We start from the raw sequence: 25,703 nt of genomic DNA, 5'->3' as shown, positions 1-25,703 counted from the left end.
TTGAAACTAAAGCTTGAACCATGGATCCATTATAAATTAACTAGCCTTGTAAAGACATTTAAAAACGAATCTACTTTAATTTGAGACATCAGGGACAATATGATCTCATGTTTTATTAACAATAAGGAATATTATCTTATTGCTCACTGTCTTTCATAATGGCTTTTGTTTCCCTCCTGTTCTTGAAATAGCCCTCACAGCACTCATAATAGACACGTCAAACTGTGAACACAAGGCATATTGTGATGAAGAGAGCTGCGTAATGTGGAGGTGTAGCAAAGAAAAACATTAAGACGAGCCAAGGAATATAATGATATTCACAGCTAGGAATTTAGTAATAGGTTTTAAATATTTATTTATTTTTAATTATTATAACAGCTATGAATATGTGTATGTATATTAAACACTTTATTAGTATTAGGAAAATGGAAGTATTGAATTTTCATTTAGCATTAATTGTTGAAGCTTTTATCATGCTGTATGGTAATGCCATAATATTATCCAGGCAAAGGCTGAAAAATGTATATACAATTGCAAAGGGATTGTAAAACATAATATAATGTAAACAAATCACAGGTTAATTAAAAGGTTTATACATTTTGTGATTTTTTTCTTTTAGTTTAGTTATGAATTGCATTATCGGACCTTTATCTCTGCTATGTAAACTTTTGATTTGACTTTTATTGTCATTTCAGAAGTTTGCAATGATATGTTTTATAAGAAATTATATAGAAAGAATTATGTTCGTAAATAAGAGCAAAAGCACTGGACGTTTATTATCAGGCTTTTGTACACTGGAAAAAAATATTCAAAGATGATTCCTTGCATTTACTCTTTTTTTTTTAAAGTGGTTGTACACTATTTGTTTCAGCTTAATTGAAACAAACAAATTAAGATTATCATTACTAAATGTAATTTGTTTGTGTGAATTCAGCTCACATAAATACTTTGCAACAATTTTGCAGAAATCTTTCAGTGTACATTAATTTACAACAAGGGATGGCCAACCCTGTTCCTGGAGAGCCACCTTCCTGCAGATTTCAGTTGCTACCCATATCAAACACACCTGAACCAATTAATTAGGACCTGAACACCACGTGATAATTACAGGCAGGTGTGTTTGATATGGGTTGCAACTGAAATCTGCAGGAAGGTGGCTCTCTAGGAACAGGGTTGGACACCTCTTACAACGTCCACCAAGAATAAGTCACTTTTTCTAACTTTTTAAACTCGAGAGTTGTTGGAGGAAAAATTTATGTCTCAAAATCAAATACAGTATATAATAAAAATTTTTTTTTTTTCATTTTAATTACATTTTGGTTTTAAAATTGTATGCTTTAGTTTGATTTTCAGTAACGTTGCAAGTAAGAAACTACCTGACAAAAGTCTTGTTGTCGATCCCAGTTGTAAGAGCAACAAATAATAACCTGACTTCTAGTTGATAATTTGGAAAAGTGGCAGAAGGTAGACTTTTCCAGATGAATCATCTGTTGAACTGCATCCCAGTCATCCCAAATACTGCAGAAGACCTATTGGAACCCACATAGACCCAAGATTCACATAGTGATCTGTCAAGTTTGGTGAAGAAAAAAATCATGGTTTGGGGTTACATTCAGTATGGAGGTGTGCAAGAGATCTGCAGAGGGGATGGCAACATCAACAGCCTGAGGTATCAAGGCATTTGTGCTGCCCATTACATTACGAACCACAGGAGAGGGCAAATTCTTCAGCAGGATGGCTTCTTCTCATACATCAGCCTCCACATCAAAATTCCTGAAAGCAGAGAAGGTCAAGGTGCTTCAGGACTGGCCAGCCCAGTCACCAAAGATAAACATTATTGAGCATGTCTGGGGTAAGATGGAGGAGACACTGAAGATGAATCCAAAGAATCTCTGGGAATCCTGCAAAAACACTTTCATTGCCATTCCAGATGACTTTATTAACAAGTTATTTGAGTCAGAGATGTATGGATGCAGTCGTCGAAGCTTATGGGAGTCATACACAATATTAATTAATTTCCCACTGCACCGTGACTTTATATTCTATACTGGACATTATTTCTGTTAAGTGACAGGACTTTTGTCTAAGCAAAGTCAGACCTTACTGTCCTAATTAAATCATTAAAAATCAAGGCATAAACATATTTTATTTTGGCAAAATAAGTATAATCTAGAGGCATTGCTTGTCATATAAGCCACTTTAGATACCAAATGTTCAACTAGAAGTCAAGTTATTATTTGTTGTTCCTAAACTTGGGTAGGCGCAAGACTTTTGTCTGGTAAATGTCACAGAAGTTATGATAAAATTAAATAAAAAAAATTCATCTGAACTTTATTCATTAGCTGTCACATCTGTTTAGCTGTGCCTTTACTGATTGAGCACTGTGCTACGTCTGACAGATCGCACTATTATGATTTTCTCTTCTTTTTCATTATTTTATAATCATTTTTAACACATTTGATCTGTTTTTACCTGTTTTTATAATAGTTTTCCTAATTTTTTCCTTTATGTTATATACTTTTATTCCTGTTTATGTAAAGCACTTTGAATTGCCCCTGTATGAAATGTGCTATATAAATAAACTTGCCTTGCCTTAGCTCCATCAAATAAAAGTTTTGAAAACTCAATGAAATCAAGTCTATTAAACATTAAGAAATGAACACCTAACAATGATAAATGCTTTAGTTTATGCTAATTATTGAATAAAATTACATAAACAAATTGCCTGATACTATACAAATAGATTTCATTGTTTGCTTAGTTTAATTACTAATGTTAACAAATTAAGCCTGATTGTACATTTGTTAACAAACAATAGGCTTGTGAAAAATGAAAACATTTTCTATCAATATCTTGAGCAACATAAACATTAGAGACATTGCTGTTGCTGCAATTGTAACAAAAGTTATGATGCTAGTATTAGCTCAAATACATGACTGATCTTTATTACCTATAATGACTCCATTAATAATAATAATAATAAAAAAGTTAAGGCTTTTTTTTAAACTTAATTATTGGTATTATCCATAGCACACAGTGCAGGATAAGAAATTACAAACTGTATTCGTTTCAATGCACTCACAAGACTACAAATAATAATACACATACAATGCAGAATAAAAGGGAAATTACAATGGACAGATCATACAATCATGTCCTCCCACTATTCACTCAAAAACAATAAATAATAAATAAACGAGTCACAAATTAATAAATAAATAATATTAATAATAATAATAGTAGTAGTAAAACAATAATAATTCCTTACATTTATACAGCGTTTTTCTGGACACTCAAAGCGCTTTGCACAATGGGGAATCTACTTATCCACCACCAGAGTGCAGCATCCACCTGGATGACTCGAAGGCCATATTGAACCAGACTGCACACCACATACCAGCTGATTGGTTGAGAGCAGACAGTGATGAAGCCAATTATGAAATGGGGATGATTAAGAGCCAATGATGGATGGAGGCCAGTGGGCAAATTTGGCCAGGATGCCAGGGTTAAACTACCCCTACTCTTTTCGAAGGACATCAGGGCTCGAAATTGCGACCGAAAATTTATCTATGCGACCTCATAATATATTTGGGCGCATTAGTGCGACTGCAGATAATGGTTGTAGTGCGACCTGTTTTGATTTTTTGTAAAAACGTGCTGAATCGCTCTTCCCTGCCGCTATATTGGTTCATAATAGCTGTCATTCACTCAAAGTATTCCGCTGTCAGATGACAGGGAAGGAGCTTTTATGACCACGGGAAATGCAAACGGCAGAAGAGTAAACACTTAAAGCACACAGGTTTGCAAACCCCACCTAAAGTTGAGGCGCAGATGAAAGCGATCATGACACGTCACGTGGTGAATAATGATCCGCCAGCTGAGATCAATCGAGTACGCGCTTCTTGGAGAAGATGCCCGAATCTCCATGCGTTGCATTCACTGCGTGTTCAGCGCAAATGTCCGCTAAAAGTCAAATCTAATACTGTACATATCATCGCCAAAGAAGCTCACCTTTACTAAGTTTACACTGAAACTGCGGCTCATAACAAAGACCGGTATTGCCAGCCTGATTGCGCCGATGGTTAGCGCAAGAATCCTGCTCTGCCTGCTCATAAATTGGGCCGGCTGACTCGCCTGCTTTTCCACTAACACAGAAAAATGAAGATCATCTCAGACTTAACCTTTAAATTGACACAAACTGAAACCAAAACTTTTTAAGAGTGATAAAAGTGAGACTACTTACTTTCTTTTGTCTATTCATTTTTGAGGTGTATATATATGTTTTTTTTATTTACTGATGACTGCTTTGCAGCTTTCATCATTGAATTGAATGATTTATTATAATCTTTTGTTTGTTTTGTAGCAGAAATATTATTTATTAAATTGACATGCATATAAAAACAGCAGTACAAAATAAATATTTCTTACTGCAATGCTTCATTTTTGTTTGATGCAAACTATACAATTATTTTTCATAAAGTAACCGACTTTTTATAGCAGATAACCTACATTCATGCACATTCAAGGCAGCATCATAATGAGAAATGGAATTCATTGTTACTATTATTGTCATTTTTTATCATCATTAATATTCTATGGCCTAATTATTAGACATTAATTTTGGAATTATTGCACACAAATATCAATGTCTTCGCAGCATTAGTTAGATAGTTGTTTCTGTTTTTTGTCAGTCCTATTAATGTTGCTTTACAATACAATAAATCCCTTAAAAAACTATTTGCAGCTGTGTTCATTCATTTTTGGTGGGTGCTCCTAAAATTTTTCTGGTGCTCCTAAAATTTTTTTGGTGCTCCTAAATATTTGAAGTTGGGAGCACCGGTGCTACCAAGTAAAAAAGTTAATTTCGAGCCCTAGACATCGTGTGATTTTTAACAACCACAGAGAGACTTAAGCAGTATAGAGTCCCCTTCACTATACTCTTTTTTTGCGTTTCCTCTTTTAAATAGCTTATTGTGAATTAGAGATGATATCAACAGAAAGGGCTACTTTAATTGAAGGCACTCTAAAGTTTAAATATTTAATCACAGTGTTTTAAAGTTGCTGATAACGATATCATGCTTGTTCATTATCACCATATAACTGAAAATCACCATGTCTAATCAGAAAAAAAGTTGATTATATCTAATTATATCAGAATTTTCTCCTTTCACCCCTTCCTTTTTTTAAAAGCTTGACATCCAGGTCGTCGGTCTCATAGGTTTTATTGCATGATTTACTTCAAGCATCTCTTGATTAACAAGCACAGGTTGGCACCCTTGAACGGGGTGATTTATTCAGCCATCTTTCAAGAAAATAAGTGGCTTTAATGAGCTGAGATGGTTGAATGGGCGTTTCGTCCGACGGCCGCGACGCCTGCCAACCTCCTGATCCTGACACAGCATAAAGTGGCATCTTTTCTGAAGGTGCCCTCTAGTCAGACGGCCCTCTATAGCTGTCATGCTCCGCTGGTCAAGGCTTCGTCCTCTTCGGGCTCTGATCCACAGAGAGCTTTTAGCCTTAGCTGAGCAGAATGCAAGAGCAAAACATCCAGCAGCACACTTTACAATTCAGACTTTATCCTTGTCCGCTCTGGTTCAGAGACGGGACAATGTCAGACAGAACAAAGGGGGTTAAGCTATCAGTGGAAGAAAATCTAAAAACATAACTGTTTTTGTTTCTTCTGCTTGGAGACATTGGAAGCTGTTTTATAAGATTGTAATAGATATATTGGCATTCATTCATTCATTCATTCATTCATTCATTCATTCATTCATTCATTTGTTGATTGTTTATTCATTCATTCATTCATTCATTCATTTATTCATTAATTCAATCATTTTTGTTTATTCATTCATTCATTCATTATACATTTGTCTATTTATTTGTTGAAGTCTTCATTAATTCATTTGTTCAATCATCTGTTTATCAATATGTACATTCATTCATTTATTTATTTGTTCAATCATTCTTTTTGTTCATTCATTCAATCATTCATTCATTCAGTTATACATTCTTTTATTTGTTAATGTCTTCATTAATTAATTTGTTCAGTCAATCATCTATTTATCAGTATATTCATTTATTCACTTGTTTGTATGTTCATTCATTCATTCATTCATACATTCATTCATTCATTCATTCATTCGTTTTTATTTATTTCTTTTTCATTCATTAAATTATACGTTTATTTATTTGTTAGTGTCTATTAATTCATTTGTTCAGTCAATCATCTATCAGAATATTCGTTCATTAACTTGTTGTTTGTGATCATTCGTACATGTATTTTCATTATTTTCTTTGTTCATTCATTCATTCAATTAAACATTTATTTATTTGTTGAGGTCTTCATAAATCTTCAGTCAATCATCTATTTATCAGTCTCTTCATTCATTCATTCATTCATTCATTCATTCATTCATTCATTCATTCATTCATTCAATAGTTAATTAATTCATTCACTTGTTTGTTCATTCATTTATTATTTTTTTGTTTAGTCATTCATTCCTTTCATTATACACTTGTTTATTTAAGTGTTGATGTCTTTATTAATTCGTTTGTTCAGTCAATCATCTGTTTATCGGTATATTCATTTATTCATGCCTTTATTTATTTATTAATTTGTTAATGTCTTTATTCTTTCATTTGTTTATACCTTTATTTCATAATTCATGCATTCATTTTTTTTCATTTATTTACTCATTCATAAATAATAAATTTGTTCATTTATTTGTTTAGTATCTGTTTATCTGTCTTTTTCACAGATTCATTTGTTATTCATTTAATCCTTTTTCTATTCATTCATTTTTTCATTCATATATTTTTTCATTTGTTTTTGTCTGTGTTCATTCTTTTTTTCGTTGTTTATTAATTTGTTAATGTCTTCCTTCATTCATTTTCTGTTTATTCATTTGTTAATTGTATCCATTTATTTGTTATTGCATTCATTCATTCATTCATTTATTCATTCATTCGTTCCTTTATCCTTTAATGTCTTCAATCAATAATCCAATCATCTGTGTTCTAATATCTTCATTCATTCATTTGGTAATGTCTTTATTCTTTATTTTATCCCTTCATCTCTTTATTCATGCATTCATTTAATCCTTCATTTATTTTACTCACTCTTAATTAATTTGTTAATTTACTTGTTTAGAATTTGTTTACATTTTTCTGTATTTATTCATTTGTTTGTTTATTCATTTGTTTGTTTGCTTACTCATTTATTCATTTGTTTGTTCTTTTAATTATCTGTTAATATCATTGTCCATTTTTTGTTTTGTTTATTCTTTTGTTAAGGTCTTCATTAATTCATTGTTTGTTTATTTATTCATTTATTTGTTAATTTTTATTTATTAATTCATTTATTGCATTAACCAATTCCTTAATCAGTTAATGTCTTATTTATTTATACTGTTAAGGTCTTCATCTAATCACTTGTTTTTTACTAATGTTTTTATTCATTTTTTCTTCCATATTTTTTCAATTATGCATTCATTTATTCATTCATTTTTTACTCAATCATAAACAATTAATTAGTTAATTCATTTGTTTAGTAATGTCTTCTTTAATTCACTCCCTGAATTTGAACCAGTGACCTTTTTGCTGTGAGGCGACAGTGCTAATCACTGAGCCACCATGCCGAGAATAGTATAAACGGAGGTCAGAGCCAGCTCTGAGCTCAGCTCAGAGAGCTCAGGACTGCAGCCATACCCACTTTACCATGCAACCCACTGCATATATTTAATTGTGTGTTAATTAATGCATTCATTCATCTTTTCATTCATTCATTTGTTTAATGTTTTCCATAATTCACTTATCTGTCCATCTGTTTATTATTGTTTTTATTAATTCCCTAATTCATCTGTTTATTAATGTCTTCATTCACTCATTTATCTATCTTTTTATTAATGTTTTCATTAATTCATCTGTTTAATATTGTCTTCATTAATTCACTCATCCATCCATCTGTTTATTGTTTTCATTTATTTACTCATTTATCTCTTTAATGTCTTCATTAATTTATTAATCGTTATAAATCTTTTCATTAACTAACTCATTCATCTGTTTAAGAATGCATTCAATCATTCACTCATTCATTTATCTGTTTATTATTATTTTCATTAATTCACTCATTCAATTTGTATTAACATCTTTATTCATTCAGTCATTCATTCAACTGTTTATTAATTTCTTCATTCATTCACTCATTAATGCATCTGTTAATTAATGTCCTCATTCATCCGTTTATTGTTTTCATTAATTCACTAATCTTGTTATTAATGTCTACATTCATTTACTCATTCATCCATCTGTTCATATTAATTTATTAATATCTTCATTCATTCACTCATTCAACCATCTGTTTATCATTGTTTTCATTAATTCATCTGTTTCGCGATGTCTTTAATTTTTCATCTGATAATTAATGTCTTCATTCATTCACCCATTCATCTATCTGTTTTATTAATGTTTTCACTAATTCACTCATTCATCTGTTTATTGATGTCTTCATTCGTTTGCTCATTCATCTGATTATTAATGTCTTCATTCATTCACTTATTCATCCATCTGTTTATTAATGTTTTCATGAATACATCTGTTTATTAATGTTTTCACTAATTCACTCCATCTGTTTATTAATATCTTCATTAATTCACTCATTCATCCATCTATTTAAAATTGTTTTCATTAATTCACCCATTCATATGTTTATTAGTGCCTTCATTTATCCATCTGTTTATTGTTTTATTAATTCACTTATTTACCTGTTTATTATTCATTCACTCATTCATCCATTATTACATTCATTCACTCATTCATCTATCTGTTTATTGTTGTTTTTATTAATTCACTCATTCATCTGTTTAATAATGTCCTCATCCATTCATCTATTTATTGGCATCTTAATTCAACCATCTGTTTATTGTTGTTTTCATTAATTTACTCATTCATCTGAATAGTGATGTTTTTGTTCATTCACATATTCATCTGATTATTAATGTTTTCATTCATTCATTCATTCATTTACTCACTCAATTATTTATCTGTTTTGTTATCTGTTCATCTGTTTATTGATGTCTTCATTCGTTCACTTATTCTTCTGATTATTAATGTCTTCATTCATTCACTTGTTCATCCATATGTTTATAAATAATAATATTATATTATAATAATATATAATATAAATGTTTTCAATAATTTACCCATTCATCTGTTTAGTAATGTCTTCATTCATCCATCTGTTTATTGTTTTCATTAATTCACCCATTCATCTGTTTAGTGATGTATTCATTATTCACTCATTCATCTGATTATTAATGTCTTCATTCATTCATTCATTGTCGATCAGTTTTATTAATGTTTTTACTTATTCACTCATACATCTGTTTAGTGATGTTTTCATTAATGTCTTCATTCATTCATTCATTCATTCATTCATTCATTCATTCATTCATTCATTCATTCATTCATTCATCCATCTGTTTTATTAATGTTTTCACTAATTCACTTTCATCTATTTATTGATTCCTTCATTCGTTCACTCGTTCTTCTGTTTATTAATGTTTTCGCCAATTCATTCATTCATCTGTTTATGATTGTCTAAAGTCACTCATTCATCTGTTTATTGTCTACATTCATTAACTTATTCATCCATCGGTTTATTGATGTTTTTGTTAATTCACTAATTCATCTGTTTATTAATGTCTTCATCCATCTGTTTATTGTTTTCATTAATTCACTCATTCATCTGTTTATTGTCTACATTCATTCACCCGTCTGTTTATTGTTGTTTTCACTAATCCATTATTTATTCACTCATTCATCTGTTTATTGATGTCTTCATTCATTCATCATCTGTTTATTATTGTTCATTCATTCGCTCATTCACCTGTTTAATAATATCTTAAACATTCATTCACTCATTCATCATCTGTTCATTGATGTTTTCATTAATTCACTCATTCATCTGTTTATTAATGTCTGTTTATATATATATATATATATATATATATATATATATATATATATATATGTATATATATATATATATATATATATATATATATATATATATATATATATATATATATATATATATATATATATATATATATATATATATTGAAGTCAAGGAAATTCAGCTTGCCATTGGTGGAAAAAATTAAATAATAAAATACACCAAAATAATAAAGTAGTTAAAAAAAAAGTTAAAAAGTAAGTAGTTAAAAAGTAATATGTATTAGAATAATAACTACACAAAATTTGATGAGCACACATATTATGTGATCAGGGTCTTTTGAATGATATAGTGAATTTAGACACTTTGAAATGATAAGGACACATTTTAGGTTTGATTATAATATACATGACCCCATAGATGCAGAAATAATAATAATAAGTGCCTCCGTCATGCGGTGTCAGTTCAGAAGTGCTGTGAGTGAGAGTGAGAACTGAGCTGCAGCACAATTTCAATTTCAGGAGATTGATTTATGTTTTTTCCCTCATCACGTTATCATGTTAGTTTTGGTTACCAAGGGAAGGATATTCCTTAGCAACAAACGCAAGGAGCAGCACAAAGCACTGGAGATGAATGACACCTTAATGCTTTTATTAAGCTTGTTTATTAGTTCTGCGAATATAAATAGCAGTGCATGATCAGATCTGATTCTTCCCATCAGCAACTGGCTTGTCATTTATTTGTAAATACAATACAAATATGGAAAATTAATTCTATGGTTTCTAGTGCAACCCAGAAAGGAAGCATTGTACACTTACTAATTGTGTTGCTTCAGTTAAATACAATCAACATAATTAGTGCAAAACAACATTAATTGCAATTATGGAAAAAACATTAAACTAATATTGCAAAATATAAACATTGGATCTGCAATATTATTTAAAATAATCTTGAATATAATCATATCCAAAAACATATATACAATTAAAATAATAAGTAAATTACAAAATCAAAAATAGATTTAATATACAACAATAAGAACTGTGTTTTTTTCAATTAAATCCAAACAACTTTAATACAAATCAAAATTAAAATAATGATAAAAAAATTTACTAATAAAAAAACTAATATAATATAATATTATTTGCTGTTTTGTTCAGTCCAGAAACATTACTGCCAAACAGCATTAAGTACAATTAAGAAAAACATAATCAACTAATACAAGTTTAAATCATTTGAACTTATTAAACTAATATTCATTCATTCATTCATTCATTTATTTTATTTTTGGCTTAGTCCCTTTATTAATCAGGGGTTGCCACAGCGGAACGAACTGTCAACTTATACAGCACATGTTTTACACAGCCTTCCAGCCACATCCCAACACTTGGAGATTAATATAATATAATATAATATAATATAATATAATATAATATAATATAATATAATATAATATAATATAATATAAAATATAATACACTTTCTGGCCACTTTATTAGATACACCTGTCCAACTGCCCGTTAACGCAAATTTCTAATTAGCCAATCACATGGCAGCAACTCAATGCATTTTTAGACATGTAGACATGGTCAAGATGATCGGCTGAAGTTCAAATAAAGCATCAAAATGAGAAAGAAAGGTGATTTAAGTGACTTTGAACATGGCATAGTTGTTGGTGCCAGATGGGCTGGTGTGAGTATTTTAGAAACTGCTGACCTGCTGGGATTTTCATGCACAACCATCTCTAGGGTTTACTTTGAATGATCTGAAAAAGAGAAAATATGCAGTAAACGACAGTTCTGTGGGCACAAATGTCTTGTTGATGCCAGAGAACAGAGGAGAATGGTTTGAGCTGATAGAAAGGCAACAGTAACTCAAATGACTACTCATTACAACCGAGGTATGCATCTTGAATGTTTACAAACATGGTAATTGGTCTATAGAAAATCTTTGGGATGTTGTGAAATGGAAGATTTGCATCATGGATGTGCTATCATGTCAATATGGACCAAAATCTTTAAGGAGTATTTCCAGTACCCTGTTGAATCTATGCCACGAAGGATTAAGGCAGCTTTGAAGGCAAAAGTGGGTCCAACCTGGTACTAGTAAGGTATACCTAATAAAGTGGCCGGTGATAAGATAATATAATATAATATAATATAATATAATATAATATAATATATTATAATATAATATAATATAATATAACTCTTTAAATCAGTATGAATCCATTCTTTTTTTTCTTTTCTTCTGGATTTTTCCAGCCAATATTCCACCACATATTTACTGCCACCCTGTGCATTAACACACAAACTGCAGCATTTCCTTCCTCATCCCAAATGACCTTAAACTAAATAATCCCCAATGCAACATCAGTGTTACACTGCAGCACAATAAATAAAGTATACCCCAATGCAATGTAAAAAAAAACAACAAATGCACATTTAGCATCATTTCTCCCCAAAATACGCATCTTAACAAAAACTTGAGAATGCTGGAACCCCCTCAGATGTTTAATTTGTGAGGAATGCGCTGTCAGTGACCCTGATGTTTCACATGGATTTATCTGAGAGAAGTGTTGCAGAGCTGCTTCTTATCTTTGTGTTTACTCGTTCTCACTGGCTCTCAGGCCTGTGTGTGTCTGTGAGATGAACCATTTTAGAGCGACCACCAGTGAGCAAACCTCCATTAACTCCCTCAGATCCAGATCCAGGCTGCTGCATATTATACAGTATAGTGCACTTTGAAATTCAACACAAGGTAAGTCTATTTTACAAGCAATACTATGTCCTGCAGGTGGCAAAGACAACAACGGGATGACTCAAATGCTTGCTTTAAAGTCTGTGGTTACTGGAGACGTCAAGGTGCGAAGGTTTACACTTGAAAATTGACTTCTGAAATGAAGGTGATGGTTGAAATTGGTACTCTTTTTTTGATGTTTGTGGTTTTGGTATGACTGTCACAGCTTATGTTTGTATTTCCATAACCGGGGAGTTGTTGCGTGTTATTGAATCCGCTAATGTGATTTTTTTTTTGTTGCATTTTATGAGTACCAAAGGCTTTGTGAAAGCCATAAAAGCGGCTGTTATGTTTTTCGATTGGCGAGGGATTGTAATTTGTGTTTGCTGTTTGATTGTAAATGAACGTGAATGTTTTTGTTTCTAGGATGGTTGGAGAGAAGCTGGTGGCTTACATGTTGGTCAGTGTGTTAGGTCTGGCACTATTGAGGTCAGTGTTTGGTCAGCATATGCCAGAAGAACCGTGCTCAGTGCAGATCCTCGTCCCTGGGCTCAAAGGTACTGTAAAAAACATAAATAAAACTACATCACAGTTCAGCAAAACTACTAATGACACATTTATTTGAACAGATGTAATGCATGTATGTGACATCTGACACTAAAAAAATTTATGATATTACATTTTTAAAATAAATGGTTTTTATACATTTCAGAGTGTCCTTGGGATGTAATTAGTCAAGTCTTTAATTTGACTGATTTATTGGTGATTTGCAGCATCATCATCATAAAACAAAATCAAGTAATCTTACGACAATTCATAACTTTTTGGTTTAGTGGCTGATTTGTTTGAATTTGTACGATCTCATTCGTACAATTTAATATGATTTGCTCATCCCCAATGATGATTAGATTGGTTTAGGGGTGGGGTTTGTTGCCATACCTCTTTTTAAAAATCATACATTTTCATACAACTGGACGAATACGTACATGTAAACAATTACAAGTGCCACTAAACTGGCAAAACAAAAAAGGGCATAGTTACATTAAATCTGTCTGTCTGTCTGTCTGTCTGTCTGTCTGTCTGTCTGACTATACAACAGTTCTGTCTGGTTCTTGAATCTGATTGGCTGATAGCCGTGCAATATTCTGCAAATAACATCACTAGTACAGCCTTTTCACCCTTCACTCTTGTGTATTATTGTATATCACTCCACCCACAAACAGCGGCAAGCTGAGGACACTCTACAGTTTGACAAAAATTGCTGCTGTTGGACAACATAATGAACTTTTGAGGCTTTTTTTAGTGGAGAAGGTAGTCATAATTTCGCAGCATCAGATTCAGTGCATCGGCTGCCATCAGCCTGTCTGAGCAGATCAAAGAAAGTGACAATTGACGACTGTTCCCTCACAAGATGGCAACAGAGACCACATAATAAATCCTTAGGGGAGAAAAACAGCATTTTCTTAGCGTAAACTTCAAACTACAGCTTACATTCTGATTCGTTCTCTCTCTTTTTTTATGTTTGTATTATACCACAGAAACTGATAGTGTTTGCTTTGCTCTGGCCTATATGGGGTAAATTATTGTGAAATCCCGATTGCAACTGACAAATTCTGGGATATCTCTGTAGATTGATGGCATTTCATGCCGTTCAGTATAATCTTGAAATGTGAGCAAAATCAACTTTTTTGTCATCACTTCAAACATTACGCTAGAGAATCATTAAAACACTAGCTCTAAAGTTTTTTTGTGAACTGACAACAGTTTCTGCTGTTCAAAAGAAAGTACTTCCTCATACAAAAGGTTTTTTTATACACGATTATGCTCCTGAACTGTTGTACAAACGCAATATCACATGAGTAGCAGTGCGATATGTATATGCATACAGTATGGTGGCAGGCACTAAGGCACTCAGTCTGTAGCCTCGAGCCAATGCACGCATCCCACCAGTGTTGATATATAGCCATATCGAACTGCTATCCGAGTGATATTGCTCATATTAATATATGCAATATTGTAATTTAATTACATTTAAAAACTTCAAAATTCAGTTATTTGTCATTAATTAATATATTAATAATTATTTAAAATGTAATATTTTGTATGACTGCTTATTTGTTTTAATATTTAAAAAACTATTTTGAAAATTTCAAAGTAAGATGTGATTGCATGAATATTGATTCATTATTTCAACCATATTTTATTCTTCTTAAAATAGTTTGAAACATTTAAATAGACCCTTGCATTTAATTGACATTCTATGTACAAAGTCAAATGACCCCCCACCCCATGATGATTTTGTCTTTTTTAAATACTTACCAAATTATGTTTAACAGAGCAAGGACATTTTCACAGTAAATCTGATAATATTTTTTCTTTCGCACAAAGTCTTGTTTTATTTCGGCTAGAATAAAAGCAGTTTTACATTTTTTTTTATTGACCATTTCAGGGTCAAAATCAATAGCCCCTTTAAGCTATAAATTTTCCGATACAAAACAAACTATCATTATACAATAACTTGCCTAATTACCCTAACCTGCCTATTTAACCTAATTAACCTAGTTAAGCATTTAAATGTCACTATAAGCTGCATAAAGTGTTTTGAAAAATATCTAGTAAAATATTATTTACTGTCATCATGACAAAGATAAAATAAATCAGCTATTAGAAATTAGTTATTAAAACTATTATGATTATAAATGTGTTGAAACAATCTTCTCTCAGTTAAACAGAAATTTGGGAAAAAAATAAATGGGGGTAATAATTCAGGGGGCTAATAATTCTGACTTCAACTGTATATAATATATAATAAGTCTATTTAATTTGATGCAGACACCAAAATAAGACATCATGTCTTTGTCCCCTTAACTTCTGGCAGTCTGTTCACCACAAGGGATATGAGAGTTTGAATTGTGTGCACTGAACTCTGTGATAGTATATTTATATGTATTTAGGTCATATTCTGAGAATACATAGCATTTGCATACTGTACACAGTACACGTACACACACTATATTAATGCACCAGCAGTAAAAGCTTATGTGATATTCTGAACCGCTTGATATGCAAGTATGATGGCCTAAAGCATTCCTGCTTTTCTATAGGTGAAGCAGGAGAGAAAGGAGAGAAAGGAGCACCTGGAAGGCCTGGGAGAGTCGGGCCATCAGGAGAGCAAGGTAATACTAAACCATTCTCTGAGAAGTTCATTAAATTCTTTGTGCTTTTTAATCAGTATACACTTAGTGTTAAGTCTCTTGTACTCAATAAGGCTGCACAGGCTTGTTTATATAAATTTTGAATGTAATTATTTTATTGAAATGTGTTTTAAAAGTACTATCCATCAGTGTTTTGAAATATGACCTAAATTCTTTACAAATAGATATAAAAATAGGCTGTTTTGCAAAAATAATTGCACATTTTTTAAGCAAGTAAGCAAAAAGGGAGCTGCCAAACGTACACACTTTAGGGAACCCCTGAAACTTCCCTTATCTTGCTTTTAGATAGTTGAGCTCATCTGAGCCTGTATTGACCAATCATGACTTGTGTTTATAAATGCCTTAAATGATTCCACATACTGATAAACAAGGGAGTCAGACTGAATTGACCTATTGGACCTTGATTACAGTTGCTAACTTTTGCTAACAAGATGTTTTTGATACATTTTGGACACCAAGTTCCACCTCTGATCATGAAGGACTTGTATGGAATTATACCTAAGGGATCAAGTACATCCAGGTGGTTATTATTGCAGAATAAAGCTTGGCAGGCTTACTGTATGAGCCGCCAGACGTGTAATGGACACAAAAAGTTATTTTAACTATTTAATTAAAGACAAAGTAGATAGAAACTAAAACGGATGAATGAGGCATACACTACCCTATGTAACAATCAGTCACAAGTTGGCGCCAATTAGTCAAAAACTCTGAAGTGACAGACAAGTATAAAGCCCAATCCCAATTCTATTTTTGTTCCCCTACCCCTTCCCCTTGGCCCTTAAAACTGAGTGTAAAGGGGAAGGGCTTCAAAATGTTTTACCTAAGAAATGGGACACCACTACAACACCTGCACACGTCATCAGATGTCATCGCGATCTCTTGCTTCATTTGAGATCAGATAATGGTGAATTCTGTACTTATTCTATTTGCTTTATTTTTTGGTATTCATCTTCAGGAAATCACTGAAGGCATGTATTATGTTTTCATAACGATCTAATGTGGCAATAAGATCGTAACTGCACTGCGCATTTACACCATATTAATGGCCGTATTAATCTATGTAAACAAGCCAAAAACAACATTAACATTAAAGCAGACACTGTAAAAAGCTCATTTCCAGCCACTAGACTTTTCTGACAGGGTATTTGAGTTTCATCGAGTGACAGAATGTTGTAGGACTGTAATACAGGAGTTATGATTATGAATTATAGATTGCGAAATTTAGCGTTTTTCATTAAGCGTTTTTTATTTTTTATTTTTTTAAGCGTGACAGTAAAACACAAACGCGGTTATAAATGTATTAAAACATGTGCTTGTTTGTTGCAAACATTCGTAATAATGACAAAAATACTAATTTGTGGATCTCCTGACTTCTGGGTGCAACTATCCTGCCGCTGTGGCTAGTGTATTCTGGGAAATTTTCTTACCCCTTGGTTTCGAGTGTGCTCCTGAAAAATCTTCATTCGAAGGGGCATCTACCCCTTCTCCTTAGCCTTACGCCTTCAAGCTTTAGAGAACTGGGACACCCCTACCCCTTCACGGAATGTGCAAAACGAGGGGGAAGGGCTAAGGGGTAGAATTGGGTTTGGGCCTAAGTATAGATGTGAATGTATTGGCTCACAGCCAAGATGATAGAAAATGTTATTATTTTCAATATATAATAATGGTTGTAAAGCCAAACAAAATACCTTGGATCGTTTGGACTGACCAATCAGAATCAAGTAATCCAGAGAACTGTGTAATTAAATACTTTAAAATATACACGACGGATAACTAGATTCATTGAAATTGAGGCTTTACAGATCACTACGCAAGGATGAAAAGCCTTGCGTTATGTTTGCCTGTGATGTTCTTGATGTACAACCTGGCCTGGCGCAAGCTCAATTGCCACTTTAGGGCGAAAAACCCTCGTCCCACCCCTACATCCATCACAATAAATATGATAACTAAGACACATGTGAAGGATGGAAGATTTTGTTTGTTTGTTTATAAAATTGCACTAAAATAATAAAAATACTTAAACTAGTTTTCTTTTTTTCTATTCTGCATTGTAACAAAGCATGTAACTACTATGTTACAGCTGCAATTGCATATTGTGAGCATACTATAATGTCTGTAGCCTTTTGCACAATCCCGAAGAGAATTCCCATTGGCCCGGTCATACATCGGGCAGCAGTAGCAGCACCACTTTCACAAGCATAAGGGATGTGTAAAGCACAATTCTCATGTTCGTTTTCACCAGGAAAGTGGCAGATCTATTGTTTCAGCACAAGTGCACAATGGTTAAGTGACGGTTTATACATAGCTGTTCGTAGTGGTTTTAAAGATCATAAATATGAATATATGTGCGTGTCATGGTGGCACAGTGGGTAGCATGATCGCCCTACAGCAAGAAGGTCGCCAGTTTGAGCCTCGGCTGGGTCAGTTGGCATTTCTGTGTGGAGTTTGCATGTTCTCCCTGTGTTCGCGTGGGTTTCCTCCAGGTGCTCCAGTTTCCCCCACAAGTCCAGACATGCGCTATAGGTGAATTGGGTAAGCTAAATTGTCCGTAGTGTATGTGTGTGAATGAGTGTGTTTCCCAGTGATGGGTTGCACCTGGAAGTTTATTCGATGCATCAGACATATACTGGATAAGTCGGCAGTTCATTCTGCTGTGGCAACCCCAGATTAGTAAAGAGACTAAACCGAAAAGAAAATGAATGAATGAATCAATGAATATATGTGACTCATGATTCTTGTCTGCTTTTTGTCTTACATTACATAAGACTTTCTTTTGGGACATTCTAAAATGCATAAAGTACATTGCAGAGTTCAACCCTCACTGCTGGGAAACACCCATACATTCTCTCATTCAAGTTTTAGTTTATTCAATTGACCTGTCTTGTCTTTGGTTTGTAAGGGGAAACCGGAGCACCCGGAGGAGACCCACACAGACACAGGGATAACATGAAAAACACAAACTCGCGTCTTGGTTCTGCCTGGACTTGAACCAGCGACCTTCTTGCTAACCACTGAGCCAGTAAACGCATTAACTATAAATCATGATAAATGATAAATATTACTCTAAAGCCTACAGACAAGGAGATGATTCCATAATAGGAACACAACGTACTCAATTAAATGTTACTAAGGCCCTGGATGACATATTTTGAAAGTTTCTAGGCAACCACAGAATTAGTTGTCTGTCAGTCTAGCATGACCGCTCGAAAATGTGGTTTGCTGTACACCTTTCCATTCATTAAGTTGAACAATGAAAAAAAAAAAAAAAAAAAACACACACACACACAAAGAAACTGGCTGTTGTTGAATTTTTGCGACTTCAAGTGCTCAGTGCCCCTGCAAAAATAAGAGCTAACCAGGGCAAAACAATGATTTGTTTACTTGGGTGCGATAATTACTACCAATTATCCAGTGATTTAAAATGAATAATTGATTAAATCTCTCTATATCTTGCCACCTCATATGTGTTAATACCTTAAAGTTGATTTATACTTCTTTGTTGAGTGATTGCCGTGACTCAGTGTCTGCATTGCGCATAATCCTACATTTATACTTCTGCGTGCTGTCTGTGTTACACTATACACTTACACACTATACAATAACACTTCCAAAACACTAGCTGGCATTAGGTTTTTATGTTCATCTGTGTCTAGTATCTTCACGGGTGATTTGTTTATTCCGAGTACCTTAATGTACAAGTAGCTACAACTTGTTTATTTAGAGGCGGGAACCGGCGGACGTGAAACAACTTTAATCATAAAATAAACGCAAAATAAAAGTTTCCATCTGGATCTCCTTCACGGGAATATACAATAATCACAGGGCTTGCGATACGTGTCGTTGTGACATGTAGTTACATTTTTTGAGAGGTGTGCGTCAGCGGATGAATGTGAAGAGTGGATATGGCGGGGGTAGGGGTGTGGTTGTAATGGATGAATGTAAAGAGGGTTAGGGAGTCGCGGAAGAAAGTGAAAGTGAACAGCGGATGGGAGAGGAGGGCGGTTAAGGAGGGGGATCGGTAAAATAAGGTGCCGGATCAGATTTCAGAGGTTCCGGATCTGGTGTGTTCTGACAAAAATTAAGCCCTGAATACGCATCATTGTGATATGTAGTTACATTTTTGAAAGGTGTGAGTCAGCCACAGTGAGGACTATGCGACGGCACAAAGCTGTGCCGGACCATAAAGAATAAATCATCCTTTAGGCGACTATCTAGTTTACCTATATGCACATGCCATCTCTGTTTACAACTATAATTGAGGATTTTAAAACAGTTCTTATTGATATAGAGAATAACATCATTAGGAGTTAATATTGCGCAACTAGACGTTTAGGGTGCTCTCACATTATCTATTTTGGTCCGCACCCAGGTTTGTTTGATGTCAGAGCTCGGTATGTTTAGCTTTGATGTCTACTAAACTCTGGTGTGCACCCGAACTCTAACCGAGTCTCCCTAAAAGAGATGGTCTGGGGTACAGTCCATGCAAACTCTGGTACAGTTCACTTCTGATATGAATGCAATCATACCCAATGACGGAAGTGAACCACCAACTGTAGAACAAACTTTAGTTTTCATATCGTTCATTTGTGTGTGTTTGTCTGTGTATCACCTACCTTGTCGACAAGCGGGACTGACCCAGTGCAAACAGTGATAATGACTGCTTGTCTTTACCAAAAAGGACTTCTGCAGACATCACATGATTTTGCAGCAGCAGCAACAGGCAGACGCAAGTAGTTCTCTGTATTTTAGTTTTGGTAATAAAACGTTTTCAGTAAAAGCAGAACGACCGTGATTTGCGGATGTCTCCATTTTGCCGTTTTGCTTTCGTGGTTGTCACCTATTGTAGCAACAGCTGTACACAAAACAGCAGCTTGATGACGCAAGCGTACCAGGGTTCAGAAGGAAAAAAGACAGTGTGAACACAAACCAGCCGAGAAGGTGGCAAGGAGGGACAATCAGAGTTAGGTTCGGTTAATTTGTCATGGACTATCCAGAGGTCACCTGAGTCACATGTAAACAACCAAACCAACGTCATAAGCCCTACAATAATGAGCCAGCATGTAACATCTGTAAATATTTTAAGGAGTACTATAAGCTCTGTGTTCATTTAATCCTGACTAAAAAGCACTGTTAAAAGCATAAAGTACTCTAAGTTTAAGTTATATTGTAGGTCCCCCTGGAGACAAAGGGCAAAAAGGCAGTCCAGGACGTTATGGAAAGATGGGTCCCACTGGGCCCAAAGGTGAGTACAGTTTGTGAAAGCATCTGGACTTTTGAAAGTATTCAGGTTTGCTTGGTCTTACTGCTTGAAGACATAACTCTCTTTTTTCATAGGTTTAAAAGGTGATATGGGGGATCCAGGACCCAAGGGCCCAAATGGAGAGCCAGGTATAGAACTTGCTGAAATATAATTTAATTTATATCATAACTCATAATTGGTTCGAACTCATTAGGAACCAGTTTAATGCTTGAACTGCTCATGTGAATGGCCTACTTTTTAATTTATCTCCCTAGGCGTCCCCTGCGAGTGCGCACCCTTACGGAAAATGATTGGAGAAATGGATATTCAAGTGGTGCAATTAACCAATGAGCTGAAGTTCATTAAAAATGGTACGTCCAAAAAGACAGAATGAACCCTCTGCACTCTCTACCAGTGTTCCTGAGATTACAGTAATGTGAAGTTGTCAAGTTGATTCGCGCAGTTGTTCATTTTGATACGCAGGGTGAATGCACTTAGACAAAGGTATTTAGCCATTAGCCAGAAGCTCTTTTGTTTGACTGTCAGAATGCACTTGTGTGAACGCTGGCTGCTGCAGTGTGATTATAGAAATTCAGATCCTCATTTTTCAGCACTGCCCTCCCCCGCAGCTGTCGCCGGCATCAAAGAGACAGACAGCAAGGTCTATCTGCTTGTGAAGGAGGAGAAGCGCTACCGGGAAGCGGAGGTGTTTTGTCAGGGCCGAGGTGGACACCTGGCTATGCCCAAAGATGCGGCAGCTAACAGAGCCATCGCCGGCTACGTGACTGACGCGGGTCTCAGTCGCGTGTACATCGGCATTAATGACCTGGAGCGAGAAGGCCACTTTGTTTATGTGGAGCGCTCACCCATGACCACTTTCAGCAGGTGGAGGGAGGGTGAGCCCAACAACGCGTATGACGACGAGGACTGTGTGGAGATGGTGTCTTCAGGAGAGTGGATTGATGTCGCTTGTCAACTCACCATGTACTTCGTGTGTGAGTTTGACAAGGACACCGTTTGAGCTTCACTGCGCATCTGTAGAGGGGGAAAAGTCAAGTGTTTAAAATACTCCAGTGGCAAATTTCAATGAGAAAAGGCTACTTTTGTTATATCTATGTTATATGATGTGTTTTATGTACAGTATAGCTGTTAAAACAACAATTAAGTATTATTTTTATGAACTATATATTGTATTTTCCTAAAGTTTGGGTTTTGGAGATTTGAAATGTTCTAGTCTCTAATATCCAACAAGAATGGATTTATGTGATCCAATATACAGTTAAACACAAATATATGTTTTATATTTATATGATTGCTAAATAGTTCTCCCAAAAACAGGCCCATAGCCAGCCTGGTGAAAGTGGTGGGGTGGGACCTTTTTGCAGTTATTTGCCTCATTTTCTATTTAATTATGAGATTCAAATACTGCATTTTATTGACATTTTAAGCACTGTTTTTAGCTGAATTAACCTGTCGGATGGTCATCATAATCACACTTTTTGATGTACCAAATATTTACTAAAGATTTAGAATACAGATTTTAAAATACAAATTAATTACATTATCATTAAGAAAAAAATTAAATCTGTTAAAGTTTAAAAAAAAAAAAAAACTGTAGCCTATTGTCATTTATTAGGAAAATAACAAACTGGCCAGCACATTAAATTTTCCTATTCCAATAAAAAATAATTAAAAGATTTAGAATAAACGTTACTTGTAAAATGTTTTCTCAATTTAAAAACAATACATTGGTGAAAGAAGACTTCTCTTACTTAGATTGTGTGTTTTCTTGCACAGCTTGATGAAAAATATTTGTTAGCATTGGCCAAAACTAGCTAGCTGAAGTCACACCGAAGCCACAGCCAACAGAGGATTCCGCTTAGTCTTAAAGCCTTTTTCGTGAGGGCTATTTTCACTATTTATGATGGCATAGCAGTCAAAATAGGACAATTGAGCTCGTTATGGGAGAAATTCTGGACCTTTGTCAGTGAGGGGTGGGTTTTCCGAATCACCCGAACCCCCTGTCCACAAAAATAAAAATAAAAAAATAAATAAATAAAATTGTCATCATTTACCCATTACGTTTCAAACCTTTATGAGTTGTTTGAATCTGTTGAACACTAAAGAATATATTCTGAATAAATACAAAATTTTGGGTGAACTGTCCCTTTTAATTTGCAATAACTTGAGTCTTTAATGCCACATGATCATTTAGAAATCATTCTGACATTTGTGTTGGATTATTATTTTTATTATATTATTGGAACATTTAAACAGAGTTATACTAGGTATTTTTTTGGAAACCTTTTTTTGTAATATCTGAGAAATAGATCATAATACCGACGAGAAATACAGGTACTGCCATTTGTGAATATTACTGTACAGTACATGCCGCTTAAATTAATTTTAAGAAGGTTACTTGCATTTACTTTTAGGTATTTTTGTAAAAAGCCAGACATAATTGTGAAAGTTATACGAATGTGAAAGTCATTTAAATTACTAAACTGCATTTAAATGTGGTAATGAACTGTTTGTGTAATTTTATGTGCTATAATTATAATAATAATTATATTATATTCCACTGATTTGTCCTTTCTGTGTTTCCTTTTACTTGCTTTCTTTTCTGTCACTGGAATTTGAATTAGCTTTTTTTTTTAATTAATTTACTGAACAGGTCAGAATACTAATTTTATTAAAGCAAACTTGCATTATACAGTATTTTTCCTCTAGACGGAACTGCCAGATTGAGGTTATACTTTATATTTTTATAATATCCCAGATTACCAACAGTGCACCATTCTGTTATTTCATACTTTTTTGGCAGATTAGGCCAGTATCAAGGCCACACAACAGAGAAAAACAAACAAACAAACAAACAAACAAACATACAAACTGTGAGATCAATATTGTATTTCTAACAATAAACCACCATCACAAGCTACCATCATACTGACTTATTTAAATACCCCCTGAAAAACCCTTTCCCAAAGCAATTTTGAGTTTAAATTTAAATCAATGTACACTTTCTCTAATGAATTGTCAAAAACGAAATAGAAGATTATATATTCAGTAAGGATAAGATTAATTATGACAATATATCTTAAACAGAAGAAACTTTACCAATGTTGTGAAATATCACTAATTATGGAAAGTTATTTTAGAATACATTAGCATAAACATAATAGGTACTCCAGGGATTCATTATACTGCATATATTTCATGTCTTATCATTAAATGAATGAAAAGGAAAACAATAACAGCAAATAATTGTACATTTATATATCATGAATTTTACTTTTGTGTAAAATGTCCTTTTGTTGTTTTGTATTACTACAACAAATAATAATCATAATATTAAATATTATTATCAATATTATGGCTATTATTTGTTTTTGATCAATATTACTATTAATATTAGTGAGTTATAATATTATTAATTCATGTTTTCAGTCTGTGTGTTTCTGAAACGCTTATGAATCTCCATTGCTCTGAGATGATGGTTCTGCGTTTTCCTCAGAATGATTTTTCTAAAGTTGTGATGTGACGCTCTCTTGTGGTCAGATGTGGCTCTACATACTGTAATAGTTTAACCCTCATGGCTCAAATTGCACTAACTATAAGGGCTTATGACTAGGTCAAGCCGTCGTGGAATTAACTATGCATGAAAATTTAACCGAAGGGCGGAAATATGATTCATTTGTAGCAAAAGTGACAATCTTCACACCCCTGTTGCCCTTAATAGATTTCCCCCATAAATCTTTTAAGTCCTAGGGTGCTTACATTTCATAATAGATATTCAGAATGAACTTTACAAACATAACCAGGCAACCTTGTTGTGTAAAGTGATCTGTTATTCTACACTGTGAAGCAGACAATGAAACAGACAGACATGAGAGGAGCCCATCCTGCAGGATAGTATAAATGCAGTAGTATAAATAGCAGTTTATAATACTGCTGGTCTTAAAATATTGCAGCACTTTTATTTGACCTTTTTTAATAATAATAATAATAATAATACCATAATCTAAAGACACTATGACTTAAAAGGTTTACCATTTGTTTTAATTATTATTAGTTTATGACAGTGTTTGATCATATACAGATAAAAATTTGACAAATATAAACCCAACTCTGGGTCAAACATGGAATGTTTGTTAGAATATTTAAAAATGTTTTAAATAGAATTTAAAATCTAACCTAATGTTAGATTTTAAAAAAGTTTCAATATAATGTTAACATTTACTTTCGATGTGAATTTATGTTTTGAATTTTTACTGCAAATGTCACATCCATAACGCTGGAATTGCTCATATACGTACATATATACTCTCAGAAAAAAAAAATTAAATGTTGTGGTACAAATTGTGGTACAAACTTTCATGGTAAAAATCAGATCCATGAAGGTACCACTACAGTGACAAGACACTTTGTACCTTAACAGTGTCAAAGGTGCTTATCAAACATTTATTTAAAGTGCCTTAAATTTTTAGTCTACAATACCCGTTTTATGTTTTACCAGTTGTTTTGTATTAAACAACTTAATAAATTATAT

General features: G+C 33.5%; 1 protein-coding gene across 1 annotated transcript; it reads left to right on the top strand.

The window, feature by feature from the left end:
* Nucleotides 1–12,565: 12,565 nt before the first annotated feature.
* On the top strand, nucleotides 12,566–23,927 carry colec11 (collectin sub-family member 11; the record flags this gene model as incomplete). The annotated part of the gene is given in 7 exon segments (NM_001007331.1): nucleotides 12,566–12,718; nucleotides 13,124–13,254; nucleotides 15,802–15,873; nucleotides 21,083–21,154; nucleotides 21,247–21,300; nucleotides 21,427–21,522; nucleotides 21,781–23,927. Coding segments are annotated over 6 exon segments (816 nt in total). The 5' UTR covers nucleotides 12,566–12,718; nucleotide 13,124.
* Nucleotides 23,928–25,703: the final 1,776 nt, after the last annotated feature.

Source organism: Danio rerio, chromosome 17, assembly GCF_052040795.2.
Source record: "Danio rerio strain M-AB ecotype USA chromosome 17, GRCz13ab, whole genome shotgun sequence".
Classification (NCBI taxonomy): Eukaryota; Metazoa; Chordata; class Actinopteri; order Cypriniformes; family Danionidae; genus Danio; species Danio rerio.
Note: the sequence above shows the minus strand (reverse complement) of the source record. Positions and strands in the feature narration are given on the sequence as shown.